At 41.5% G+C, this 14,744-nt stretch overlaps 1 protein-coding gene across 24 annotated transcripts in view; it reads right to left on the bottom strand.

The window, feature by feature from the left end:
- The window catches only part of LOC143770030 (calcium/calmodulin-dependent protein kinase type II subunit gamma), a 283,897-nt gene that overhangs the window by 82,806 nt on the left and 186,347 nt on the right, over positions 1–14,744 (bottom strand). For all 24 annotated transcript variants that reach the window (XM_077259214.1, XM_077259217.1, XM_077259215.1 and 21 more), the window contains exons 4-5: positions 14,548–14,602; positions 10,133–10,198 (exon numbers count right to left, since the gene is read on the bottom strand). In XM_077259214.1, the coding sequence (XP_077115329.1) occupies positions 10,133–10,198; positions 14,548–14,602 (121 nt within the window). The remainder of the gene's footprint in view (positions 1–10,132; positions 10,199–14,547; positions 14,603–14,744) is intronic.

Below are 14,744 nucleotides of genomic sequence, written 5' to 3'. Positions count from 1 at the left end.
AGCTGAAAAGACCAGAGTGACTGAGATAAAAAGAGGGAATGTGGATATCATAATTGTTGCAACTCTTATTTCAAAATATTTCAATCAAAGGCACAATTACAACTATTTTATTTTGTATTGCACTAAACTTTTTATGTTTCCACACTTCTGACAATAATTGCATAATTCGCCATTATCCACTGTAACCAAACTCTACATGAATGACTTTCCCTATTGTTGTAGATTTGTCACACTGAATGATTTATGATTTTTAAACAAAATGGATTATTAGACAAAAGAAGCCTGAATTATTTAAGCATTCAATCATCAGAGTTCTTTAACAAGCATATGACCCATATTACAAAATAAATGTTCCCTTAGGGTGTACATACATGTACCTGTCTTTGAAACTAGTGCCTCACCTATCTATGCCACACAACTGAAAACTGCATAGATTCTCATTAATGCCTCATTAAAGCTTCCGTGTTTTTTGTTTTTTTTTACATACGGAAAAAAAAAAAACTGTCTGAGTGTCATCAGTGTTTTGGATCAGAGTTTCATCAGTGTTTGGTCCATGTGTCAGTTTTCACATCAGTGTCATCAGTGATTTTCACATATGGATAAATGCATTACGAAGCTTCTCCTATACATTGCACTTTTAATCACGGAAGGAACACCGAGGTCATCCATGTGCTCTACATGATTTTCACAGACTTCTATTGACTTGTGAACAGTCTGTTGCACAGTCTATAATGGGTATGTGTTACATAGGTTAAAAATAACAGTCTGGCCCATCAAGATCAGCCTTTCTCCACTAATCATATATTTTTTGTCACTAAATTACGGTAATTATATCTCACAATGCTATTTCTGCTGAGGAAATCGTCCAGTCCCTTTTTAAAAGCGGTTATAGTGTCTGCCATTACTACCTCTTGTGGTCGGGCATTCCACAGACTGACTGCTCTAACTGTAAAGAAGCCTTTCCTTTTTAGCTGCCGGAATCGCCTTTCTTCTACCTGTAGTGATTGCCACCTGATCCTTTGTAAGGTCATTCTATGTAGGTAAATCACAAAGAGAACACATATGTGAAAAACAGAAGCCAGAATGAGGCCTAAGCCTGGAAAATGTGCGCCCTCCTCACCAACACAACTGACTAATATTATTATTATTATTATTTATATAGCACCATTGATTCCATGGTGCTGTACATGAGAAGGGGTTACATACAAATTACAGATATCACTTACAGTAAGCAAACTAACAATGACAGACTGCTACAGAGGGGCGAGGACCCTGCCCTTGCGGGCTTACATTCTACAGGGTTATGAGGAAGGAGACAGTAGGTTGGGGGTTGCAGGAGCTCCGGTGTTGGTGAGGCAGTAGCTTCGGTAGTGATGAGGAGGCAGCGGGGTCAGTGCAGGCTGTAGGCTTTCCTGAAGAGATGGGTTTTCAGGTTCCGCCTGAAGGATCCGAATGTGGTTGATAGTCGGACGTGTTGGGGCAAAGAATTCCAGAATATGGGGGATATTCGGGAGAAGTCTTGGAGGCGGTTAGAGGAGGAGCGAATAAGTGTGGAGGAGAGGAGGTCTTGGGAGGACCGGAGATTACATGAGGGAAGATACATGGAGATTAGTTCAGAGATATATGGAGGAGACAGGTTATGGATGGCTTTGTAGGTCAGTATTAGTAATTTGAACTGGATACGCTGAGGGAATGGGAGCCAATGAAGAGATTTGCAGAGGGGGGGAAGCGGAGGAGTAGCGAGGAGAGAGATGAATTAGTCGGGCAGCAGAGTTAAGGATGGACTGGAGAGGTGCAAGGGTGTTACCAGGGAGGCCACAGAAAAGGATGTTGCAGTAGTCAAGGTGGGAGATGATGAGGGCACAATATTTACATTTGGCCACGATAGCACAAGAATAGGTATATCTGCAGTAAACTACCGTACTACTGCTCTGTGTAAATATACATGAGAAGGGTTGTCTGCACATAAAAAAATAAATAAAAATCTGAAAACTGCTCAAATTTAGAGAATAAATTCAAAAGAAAAAAATCACTCGCCTTACTAATATCACACCACCCTGTTACGTTGCTTCCACTCCCATTTAGTCTCTATAGTATATTACAGCTATCCGCAAACCATCCCGCCTCCTGACTGCTGGGACCGATCACCAGCTGCAGCAGTCTACTGGTTAGACGACTTGCTAAGGCTGGGTTCACATTGCGTTACTGCAGTCTGTTCAACGCAAGCGTTAAATGGACTGTGTTAATGCAAGTGCCGAAAAAGATTGCGTTATGCGATCGAGCTAGCGGTGACGGACCCGGAAACGCTGCAGCCAGCGTCCAAGGGTCCGTCACAGAATGATGGCACATCGCTAGTGCATGGCCATTATGGCATGCTTTGGTGATGAGCCCAATAATAGGGGTTAATGGCAGCGTTAACGGACTGCGTTACACCACGTTATGCCGCGGTGTAAAGCAGTCCATCTAACGGACTGCCATAACGCAATGTGAACCCAGCCTAAATCTCTTTTCTCCTTTAACCAATAACCTGTGGTCTAGACACTAGATTCCTGCAGCCAATCAGTGATTGGCTGCAGTGATCGTAAGGCTAGACAGCGCGTGATGACCTGTGGGAAGTATCCAAACTGGTGGGGACCTGAAAACGTTGGACCCAAGGCAGAAAATTAATGATAAAGCAAAAATAATTTTTATTTTTTTAACATTCTGAACGGCTTCAGATATTTTTTTTTTAATGACTGGATATTCTTTTTGAGGCTTTGCATCGGGGAGATTTACCACTTATGTCAACACTTCCAATTAGTTAAAATTTAGGAACATAAATATGATAAAACAAACTTGCTAACTGGACAGGTGTTTATCAATACATCCATGTACAATAACAGTATGGGAATGGTATGACATCAGCAAGAAATGGTAAAGGACTTGTGGCAAAATCTGGTGCTTTCAGGTAATTATAGAAACCATTTTAAGATACAAAAATCTATATTAAAGAAAGGTAAAGACGCATCACACCTAAACACAGAAAGCAAGATACAAAACAAGCTGGCAGCCAAAGGCACAATTTGCTTTTTCCTCCAGATGGCATTTTATTGGCAAGTCAATATGTATGCATGCTTAGAAATATGTCAGCAATTTAGCATATGCCAAATCACAGAAATATATAACTACACCCAATGATTACCTACTTCTTACTGAGAGGCATCTTACACAAGTTATAAGACTGGGGTCCTCACTGACACACATCTACCTTTCATGCACCAGCTAAAAACTGTTCATATACACTCTACCAACAGTAAAATTGAAACACCAAAAAGGAAAATTCATGGCATTATGGAAATCACAGGATGGCCAGACATGTTACGGATATGCAAATGACGAAAAAATGGAAACAGAATTTTAAAAAAATCCTCAATATATTCAGTAAGGAGTATGAGTGACACGCAAAAATCATATTTACACATCTTGGCTGCTATCAATGAGGTTATACTTGGTTGTCTAAGGGATGTTCTGCTGAGCTAAATGCACTTGGGCAAATCAGCAAGATCCACTGCTGGCAGCTCACTTTAGAATTACTGACCAATGATGGCCCTTGGATTTCTTGGATGCAATGATAGATTGGCCAGACACTGGTCTGGGGTCATGTGGCCCCCAATTATTGCATGGCAAGGTGTATAAGTGCCCGTATTTCTGCATGGGGTGCTCATACTCTACAGTGAATAACTCAAGATGTTTCCAAAATTGTGTTTCCATTTTCCATAATTTGTACACCACCAACACATTCCCAGATCCTGCGATCTTCATAAGTCCAAGACTTTTTCTTCTTGGGTGTCATAATTTCAATTTTGAGGTGTGTACGATGTTATACTGCTATGGGGCAGCACGGTGGCTCAGTGGATAGCACAGCAGCCTTGCAGCGCTGGAATCCTGGGTTCAAACCCCACCAAGGACAACAACTGCAAGGAGTTTGCATGTTCTCCCGATGTTTGCGTGGGTTTCCTCCGGGAAAAGATATACTGATAGGGAATTTAGATTGTGAGCCCCATCTGGGACAGCGATTATAATGTGTGAAAACTGTAAAGCGCTGCGGAATATGTTAGCGCTATATAAAGATGATGAAAGATGATACGCCACACCGATAGTATTACTACATGACACCCACAGTCTATTGAAGCTTCTAAACCCTTTAGCATTATCATGATACAGAATAGCTTTCTCTAGAAAAAATTAGCTAGATATACAGCTGTGCCATGACATTTTTATTGACATGATATATGACAATTGGATTGGGTCCATAGGTCCATTCTTCTCCAGGTTGGAGCTTGTTAATACATTTCTTCTGTTATTCAGCCAATTCTCACATATTTAATTTTTTTTCCTCCGAATTTGATTCAACATGATTGGATTGTTACAATACACCTTTGCCGGACTGTTATTTCCTGCAATTTTTTCACACTTCCACTTTCGTAACAGGCAATAAAAATACCCCGAGTTCAATACTACTTGTGTTCAAATACCTGAGACCAATGAACTCTTACCAGCAGGTCAATTGGTAAATTATGGTAAAGGCCAAACACAATAGGGCCAGGTAGAGACTAGCATTGGTACAGAACACATCATTAAAGTGCCGGTGTATGGGATAACTGGCGCAGGTCTCATCACTTATGCTCTTAGGACTTCATCAGGGACAAAAACCCCTGAACCTTAAAAATGTTGAGTTGAGGATAGAAAAATGTTTAGAATTGAGAGTCCTCAGTGGTTGATACCTTTTAATGGCTAACTGAAAAAATGGTGACAAATTGCAAGCTTTCGAGACTACGCATGTCTCTTCATCAGGCGAAGACTAAAAGAAATTCTGAAGAATCACATATTTATGCACAACATAGCACAGGAGTTGAGGATAGTGTGGCCAGCAGCCGGAGCTCACAACTGCCTCATGCGTCCATGTCACACATTAGTGTATTGTATACGTGATGACATCGCAACGTTTTGTGCACAGAAAAAAAGCTTTTTTGGATAAAATATTCTGAACACAATTAGCAACTTATAATTATCCGCAGTTGTCAAACCCGAAATTAACACATGGCAGCTGTGAGGCAGTACCCAGAACATTGTGTTGCGCATTTTCTTGCAACAGTTTAGAAAAAGTAATAATGTACTTGATGAAGCAAATGTTTATATCTGATGACGTCCACGGTGAAGGCTAGTTTTTGACCATCAAATACACTATATAGACCAAAGTATTGGGACACCCCTCTAAAAGGCAGTCTGTCAGGCTATTCATACTGTGTAAACCACAAGCAGCACGAATCACAGCTTGGCGGCACTATTTTAGCCAAGTATATCATCCTCTGAAAGACTCCGACGTTTCAAAGAAAATATACTATGAAGATCCAACTTGGGTCCATAGCATATTCCCAGGGCTGCTAGAGGTGATTGACAGGCCTTTCTCTATGTACACGTAGGGCAAAGACCTGACCATTATCTGCAGCAGTTCCAGCAGACTGGAGGCACAGCCAGACTAGTCTCATCTCCAACTATGGTCCTCGACCAGATCTTCAAAGTATATTTTCAATGATATGGTGTTACTTTTCAGGGACGAACACAACTAGCTGCAATCTTACCTTCTTACCTCCAGGCTCTCAGTCATGCTGTCAGCGGTTTGGGCATCACCTGACAGGTTCACTTTAACCACTGAAGTTAGATTTTGCATTCACTCCCATTGCCACAGACCCTAGCCAAGCAGTCCCCTATTACTAACATTTGTGAGTGAAAGAATAGTTTGTTCTAAATCTGCTCACTAAATCTGAAAGTAGTCCTGTAATTAGATTCCACCATTGTAACAAGTCGGTTCATTACATTTCTTCCCAGCTAAACATTTCATGATGAACTGTGTGTGGCATTACTGAGAAGTGGGAGTGCTTAAGAATCCATAGGGGCAGACCACACAAAGTACAAGATCACCAAGTGCTGAGATGCATATTTTAGGCGCCAGAGAACCCCAACATCGTGCACTGAGAAGAGTCACAAGTGATCCCCAAGTCTGGACAACCTCTAACATCAGCACGAAAACTGTGCAATAGGAGCTTCATGGTATGGATTTCCAAGGCCAAGCAGATGCATGCAAGCCTTATATCACCAAGCTCAATGCTAAGAGTTAGATGGATTGGTATAAATCCCACCACCACTGGACTTTGGAGCAGTGGAAACATGTTCTCAAGTGATGAATCGCACTTCTCTATATGGCATCTGATGGATGAGTGACGAATGCCAGGAGAACACTACATGTGCATGAACACTACATTGTGCAAACTGTAAATGAATGCTTCCAACATTGTGGTAACAGTTTAGGGAAGGCCCCCTTCTGTTCCAGCAGGACTGTGTCCCACGTGGTCGCAAAGACATGTCCATAAAGTTTTGGTTGGTTGGGGGGGGGGGGTTGTGTGGAGAAACTTGACTTGTCCAGACGGAGCCCTGACTTCAACACCATGACCACCATCCAGCATCAGTCTCTGACATCACAAATGCTCTTCAGGATGAATGAGAAAAAATTCCCATGAATTCCAAAATCTTCTTGAAAACAAAACTGGAAAACTGACCAACTCAGGATTCATACATGTGGATTTAGAATGTCATAAATGTTTCTGTAGGTTTAACGTGAAGGTGTCCCAATAATGACGGATCCTGTGCAGATTGTGGAAAACGTGTGCACTGGGCCAATCTTTCTAACGGACCCGTCCAGGCTATGTGCACCTGTTGTGTATGCGTCTTCGCAGCGGTTTTCCGCGGTGGTTGTGTTGTGTTGTGTGGATAAACAGTGGAAGGCCGGAGTCTCAGGAGCGCACAGCATTGGATGTGGCGCTAATGACACTTGGCTCCTGCTCTGCTGTCAACGTGATCCGAGCATCATCTTACTGAGCTCCGATCCTGCACCGTAAGGTGCAGAGGAGACGGAGAAAGAAGTTTCTCCATCTCCTCCATGGCCTGTCTCGCCGTATATCGGACTGCACTGGGATCACAGCAGTTCAATGTTTTACTCGCACTTATGGACTTGTATGGGTGTGGATGATCCGAATCGGCATGAGAAAATAATCACAGATCCGCATTGCCCCATAGTAGAACATTGGGCAGAGTGCTATCAGATAAAACATCACATAGCACTTGGCTGTGTAATACGCCAGTGTAAGCGAGGTCGAAAGATCACAATAGCACATGCTTGATAAAGTTACAAGCCACAGCAGGCCCAATAGCCCAAAACACAGTGTCTGCAAATTGAGATTCTGATTTGGCTTTTATCCTAAGTCATATTGCAAAACTCGTTAAATAGTTGATTGTGACTTGTAGGATCGCTACTTCCAGCAGGTGGCGCTATAGAGTTAAAGTCCTCTTTCTCTCTGAAGAGGCAATTTGCACCCTGCATGTGAATGCAACCTATAAGTGCCTACAGACTGCTCGCTTTTTTTATCCAAGCATGCATGTGTTTTTAGTAAGCGATATTTGCTATTTCCCAACAGTAAACGGAGATCTTGAAAAGAATGAGAAAATGAACATAAATGACAATGATTAAGCTTTATTTACATAGACCTAGAAAACCCCTTTAAAAGCAGCCGACTTTCAGACAAGAACCAGGGTTCTTGCCATTGTTGCACTTTTCGCATTTAGAAAATCCCCTTTCTCTCCAAGGAGCAAAGGAGAACATGATGTGGGAAGGAGGACAAGGCAATATTCTTCTCCTGTGTTTTGTTTAGTTGGTTCTTTTTTTTCAGCGATGGAGTGGTGCACCTAATCTAAGTTCCCTGCCCTTAGTCTTATACTTACCCGCCACTGTCTTCTTATATCAACACCTCTTTGGTCGGCCTTTAGCATTTTGTGACCTGCTGGATCGCTGGATCTGCTGAGTTTGTGATCCGAAAGTCACAACTCAATCCCAGTCTATGAGAGCAAAACACTGCCAGAATGAGGATCTCATAGATTACTCTGTGACCATTCCTTCTGACACACAGTTAGAAGAAGTACTGGTCGCCAAATGGAGCGCGGGACTAGAACTGTGCTGAGAATAGCTGAAGACTGTTGCTGGTAAGTGTAATACTAGGGTCAAGGAACTTAGGACTACCACTCCAGCACAGAAATAAAAAGAAATGCTGGAGTGGTGCTTTAAAGAAGTGCTTCTCCCATCAAAGTTTTTATCCTCTTAATATATTACAGTTATCATATTATGTAGCACTGTGTACTTACAATTGCTCATTTTACCCTTCTACCCTGTTAATTGTTTTCTTTTCTCTCCTCTATGTAAAAAGAGGAAGTCGCCTGTTCCTGCATTTATCATTCCCCTCTTCACCTCGTGACCCAGCTGCTCTGCTCCTCACCCCCAGCCATTGACTTTTATGGTTACTCAGGAGTCATGCAGGAAAAAAGGACCTCCTGTTCCTACATAAAGCTTAGAAGGATTCAGTTACTCAGTTTTTAATCACGTGATGTCATAGACCTAATGGAAAAGAGAAGAATTCGCTGGGTAAAAGGGCAAATTGAGCATTTGGAAGTACACAGTGCTTTATGATATGGTGATTGAAATATATTAATAATAATAATAATAATTTTGATGGGAGGAGGAGTGCTTCTTTAAGGGGTTTCTTTTGAGATGGGAGCACAATACTAAATCAGGTTTGTGATATCATCATTCTCGGATTGTCAACGGTTCAAGAGGTCAGATCCCCACTGAACGATAAGTGATGGCACATACTAGTAGTATGCCAACAGTTCACAAGATGGACATAACCCTTCATTATAAAAGCCACAAGTTAGCAATGTTTAATAAAGTTAAAATACTTCTTCATTACCTGTAATCATCTACAACTTTACCCATTATATGAGATTAAACTACTGAGGGCACCACCTATAACTGAGAGATCTTCCAATAATACACTGAAAAGCAGTAACAACTGAAAAAGAAAAGATGTCCGCTCAGAAAATTGGGATCGCCAAATATAAAGCAATACAAATTTACTGCACAAAAATAGCAAACAATGACATGTATGATTTACAAATATTCAAAAAAAGCAACAATGCTACTTAACAAATAATCCACCGGGTGTGTCCATAATAAGACTAACACCCCCCTCCTCCAGTGTCCGCTTCAGGCTAAATACTAGAAAACCTGAAAATGAGAGGAGGTATTATTATTATTATGATTATTATTTATTATTATAGCGCATTTTATTCCATGGCGCTTTACATGTGAGGAGGGGTATACATAATAAAAAACAGGTACAGTAATCTTCATTAATACAAGTCATGACTGGTACAGGAGGAGAGAGGACCCTGCCCACGAGTTGAAACCCCACGCGTATCGCCACTTCTTGCATGGCTTCATCAGGGGTGAAAGTGATCTAGAGCTAGACGTGGCGCTACACGTGGGGTTTCAAGTCCTCCCATTAGTCCCTCTCATTTTCAGGTTTTCTCTACTTGTGTTTTGCGTTCACAGTTTGGTGACCCAGAAAATATTGGTATCAGATCAGTTAGATGGTCTTTTATTGTCATATCTGGTTTTATTACCCATCATTGTGTTACCATGCATGGTTTTTCATATAATAGAGGTTTATTTTCCCAAATATAGGGAGTGCCTGTTTACATAGTGCTTTAGTATTGACTGTAGCTGAATGGCTTTCACAATCTACTATTTGCCGCTGTACCTGATTTTTTAATGCCATTATACTCGTAGTTTTAGGAATACATTCTAATTATCTAGTAGTTTAGCCTGAAGTGGACCCTGGAGGAGGGGTGTTAGTCTTATTATGGATGAATTATTCTGCGGCACTGTTGCTTTATTCAATGTTTTTAAATCATACATGTCATTGTTTGCTAGCTTGGTTAGATACATTAACTTTACACACTGCATTGTAAAAATGGCTCGCCTTAGTCATTGCCGGCAGTGTGGAAGCAGAATTTCCGTTCACTCTCATTCCTCAAAGGATTGTTTCTGTCACTGCTACGCGTACACACACGTAGTAACAATGAGCGGAGAGTGGATATTTTCCAAAGGCATGTCTCTGAGGCCAGAGGTTTTCCCTTGAAAGGTAGGAACACTGGAAACGATTGATTGTTCCCATGCCTTCAGATATGACGGATTTATCCTCACCTGGCATCTGCTTCACTGTAGTATTCTCTGGCTACGATGTCTTCAAACAGCTCTCCACCCGTGACCCTGAGAGAGAAAAGGAGGAAAAAAAAAAGGAGGCAGTTGAGAAATGGGTGAGCAAAGAATAAATATAATCAAACACCCCACAGCAAAGCTACAAGCCTAAAGGAAGCCTGTGGCAGAGCGTTCCCTCTCTACCAGAACGAGCCATCAAGGGTCAACTGGCGCTGTGTTAAGAGCGACTTTCGGGAACTGCAAACTGGCTGATAACAGACACAGCGACTCAATGTAGGCATTAACTACCCAGGAGGGACCCGCAACATTTCCCAGCAGACAAACAAACATAATGTATCCCATTAGACATATGGAGAGGAGAAGGAGCATGGCTTCTGCTGAAAACGTGGAAGCTTTGGCTGTTTTCTAACAGCAATGTAAGAATCAGGGCCAAAGATCGGAGTCGGATCCAGGCCAACCTGTACTGTAAACTATAGGAAGGAAAGTCTTATATTGGTCAACGGTGTGTGATGGCATCAGGGAATATTTCATGCACATGATAACTGCACTTGATACTTGACTATTGCACTTAAACACACGGGCTGATGACCGGATCATGCAGCTTTATATGAAAATCCCTATTTATTATAATTGCCAGACCTGAAATAACAAGCACTTTTCACCTATTGAGTCCCCCCCATTTCCTTGTAGATTGTAAGCTTGCGAGCAGGGACCTCACTCCTAATGTCACTGTTTAAATTGTCTTAACTTGTATTGAACTTATTGTCTGAACATGTCCCCGCTTAATTGTAAAGTGCAACAGAATATGTTGGCGCTATATAAATAAAAAATATTATTATTATTAGGTTTCATTGACAATAGCCTGAATTAGCCATGATAAATGACCAGTTGTGGTATGCAGACTCAGTAGTGGCTAATCATTTACTAGAAGTATGGCATGGCCATTTGTCAAGCTTCTATAAATGACAATTTGTTATATACATAAGTATAAATGTATAACTAAACTGGACATCCTTTTTTAGAAAACTGCAAACTAAGGTCCCTGAAGGAAAGACACCTCCATCAAGTATCTAGGTGTCACTGTTCCTCTGACATGGCCCCACTGCCAGCAGGCATCTGGATTTGATGGCTACCTGTGAGAGATGGCAGCTACATGGTATCAACACAAAGATTTTGATACTCGTTTAGCCAACATTGGAAGCAGCAGGTGCTTAAAAGGAATCTGTCACCAGGCTTTTGCTACCTAATCTGAGAGGAGCATGATGTAGGGGCAGAGACCCTGATTCCGGCCACGCGTCACCTACTGGACTTCTGTGCATAGATTTTATGAAATCACTGTTTTATCAGCAGGAGAATATCACTAGAGGACTAGTAAACCTGCTGCCAGGTAGTCCAACCACAATCCCACCACTGATTGTCAGCTTCCTGCCTATGTGAACATAGTAAGTTGCCAATCAGTGTGGGCAACATTCAGAAAATAGGTATATTTCAGCAGATAAAACAGTGACTTTATCAAAACTGCAGCACCCAGTAAAGTAAGTGACACTCGCTGGAATCAGGGTCTCAGTCCCTTAACCATGTTGAGTTCAGATGGTGAAGGAAAAGCCTGTTGACAAATTTACTTTGAAAAAAGGATTGGGGACTGCTTCTCTGAATAAATCATCAATATGATATAGGTGGGGGTCCGACAATGATCAGCTGTTAGGAGCTCTGCTGGTGACCACATGTAAACAATGAATGGAGATTGAGAGTGATAATGAACACTTATTTGTGGCATGTAAGGGAAAGCGAAAAGGTGAGGAAGGTGGGAATGTCACCGCCAGCAAATACTGGGAATGATCAAGACTGTTCTTCCTCCCTGGGAAAGCACAATGAAGCCGAGTGCATGTCCCAGGCTTCAGTGGCACACTGGGCATACCCGGGGAGGCAGCAGTGACGTCGATCTTGGCCAGATGCGACATCTGCAGTCGGCGGTAACAACTTTCTTGTAAATCAGGATGACGATGCCCACAGGGGTGTGGATTAGTCTGGGGTAATTAAAAGCCCAACTTATCAACCAGCTTTAAAGGTAATTTTATATTCATTTAAAAAAGTGAAGCCACGAAAGAGGGCTTGCTGGAACACAGGGAAAGCTTGTCATACATACATGGTGGCAGTGTAAGGGGCCAGGGCAGCTGTCAGGTTGGCAGTTGAGTTATCTAAAGTAATTGGCATACACTAATGATTGTGCCATGTGTTGGGGGAGTCCACGTGCAGAGGTGATTAGTCCGTGGTCTGGGACATCGGTCTTGGGCAGTGCAGACCCTCCATTTGATTTCAGTATTAAGAACCAGGTGAAAGAGACCAACTCCACACATCGTTTGGTGTGGAGAACTTCATGCTGCTTTGACGCTCTATGTTCAAGAAGACCTGACAAGTCTCCTGTCCTGCATTTCTAATTGATTTTACAATAAATTACAATTCTGAAGTAACTTTTCTTAAAAACTCTACCTTGTGCCACGATTGTGGAAATTTATAAATAAAGAACTGGCTTTTTTTTCTTTTTTTTTTTTTTGGGGGGGGGGGGAGGTGTTCTGGTTGCTAACTACAGGTGCTTCTCACAAGATTAGAATATCATCAAAAAGTTAATTGATTTCAGTTCTTCAATACGAAAAGTGAAACTCATATTATATAGAGTCATTACAAACAGTGATCTATTTCAGGTGTTTATTTCTGTTAATGTTGATGATTATGGCTTATAGCCAATGAAAACCCAATAGTCATTATTTCAGTAAATAAGAATAATTAACAAAAATCAGCTGAAAAAGCTTCCTAAGCATTTACAAAGGTTCCTTAGTCTGTTTCAGTAGGCTCCACAATCATGGGGAAGACTGCTGATTTGACAGATGTCCATAAGGCAGTCATTGACACACTCCACAAGGACGGTAAGCCACAAAAGGTCAATGCTAAAGAAGCTGGCTGTTCACAGAGTGCTGTATCCAAGCATATTAATGGAAAGATGAGTGGAAGGAAAAAGGGTGGTAGAAAAAGGTGCACAAGTAACCAGGATAATCACAGCCTTGAAAGGATTGTTAAAAAAAGGCCATTCATAAATTTGGGGGAGATTCACAAGGAGTGGACTGCTGCTGGAGTCATTGCTTCAAGAGCCACCACACAGTATCCAGGACATGGGCTACAAGTGTCACATTCCTTGTGTCAAGCCATTCATGACCAATAGACAACGTCAGAAGCGTCTTACCTGGGCCAAGGAGAAAAAGAACCGGACAGTTGTTCAGTGGTGCAAGGTGTTGTTTTCAGATGAAAGTAAAAAAGTTTTATCTGCCTGTTGTGCCTGACCGCTCCTGCCGGCGACTCAGCAGATTCCACTTACATCAGGTCGACACAACAGTGGCTTCTCATCTGCTCTGTTCTGTTGATGGAGCATGACTGCAGATGTCATGCTAATTGACAGCCTGATCCCTAACTGTGGGGAGCCAGCTGTCAATCAACATGACATTAGCAGTCATGCCCTGTCAACACAGCAGCCCGGAAGAAAAAGTGCTGCACTGCTGACGTGGAGCAGCTGAATTGCAGGCAGGAGCAAGGGCAATCACTCAGCCAGTGCAGGGTAGAACAAGCAGGTAGTTGCCTCTGTTAGCTACTACCTACTTGTTAGTTGTTAGGCCCATAGTAAAAAAAAAAAAATTATCATCCTGGAAAACCCCTATAATAACAATCATCTTTATTTATATAGTGCCAACATATTCAGCATCACTTTACAATTCAGAGGTCCAGCTATTGGGAACTCTGCTTGCAACTGTATCTCTAGGAACTTTCAATGCCTTTGCTATTTTTTGCATCATTTTCCCCTTAACCTTTTGGGCCAACCTCTTGACACAGAAATAAATCTAACACCGCAATCAAATTTAACAGCCAACAAACCCCTATCCAGTCGAGGTAATTCATGCATTTGATGCCACCAACGAAGCATTTTCAAATTGTTGTTGTTCAGTTTGGTTTATTACAAAAAGCAAATTGTAAATGTTGTTAATAAACTTAATTTGCAATGGTGGTTGAATAATTTTGATCACGGTATTATAGAATGCAGAGCAATAAAACAATTGTTGTATAAATAAGGGATAGAAATATAATCTGACAAATGTAATCAGACTTTTTTTCCTCTGCGGGTGAACAGTGTGACATTTCTTAGAGAGAAAATGTAATTGTCCATATTGTAGATTTTACAGTAAGCAACAGTGATATCAACAAAAATCTGTCATGTTAAGTCTTGAGAAATGAAAACGATAGGCTAAAAAAAAAAAAACAATTAATATGTCAGCTGAATCTGCTTGTTACTCAGGTCATGTAGCTCAAGATTACTAAGGAGAGAGAAGCTTCCTAGAAGTAGATCTGATACTTACAGGTCGAAAACAAGATAGTGAAAACCTTCTTCTGAAATACTGTCATGGAGACGCACTGCGGAGAAAAGGAATATCTCAATAAGAACCTTGAGCAGTCAAACATTGCATATACAATTTATAACATGCAAGCTGCAGTGACATCCTAATTTATGTAACACTCACATTATCAGATGTCTGTTACACAGCACAAATATGTC

Source organism: Ranitomeya variabilis, chromosome 4 (genome assembly GCF_051348905.1).
Source record: "Ranitomeya variabilis isolate aRanVar5 chromosome 4, aRanVar5.hap1, whole genome shotgun sequence".
Taxonomy (NCBI): Eukaryota; Metazoa; Chordata; class Amphibia; order Anura; family Dendrobatidae; genus Ranitomeya; species Ranitomeya variabilis.
This window is presented reverse-complemented; position numbering and strand designations above follow the sequence as displayed.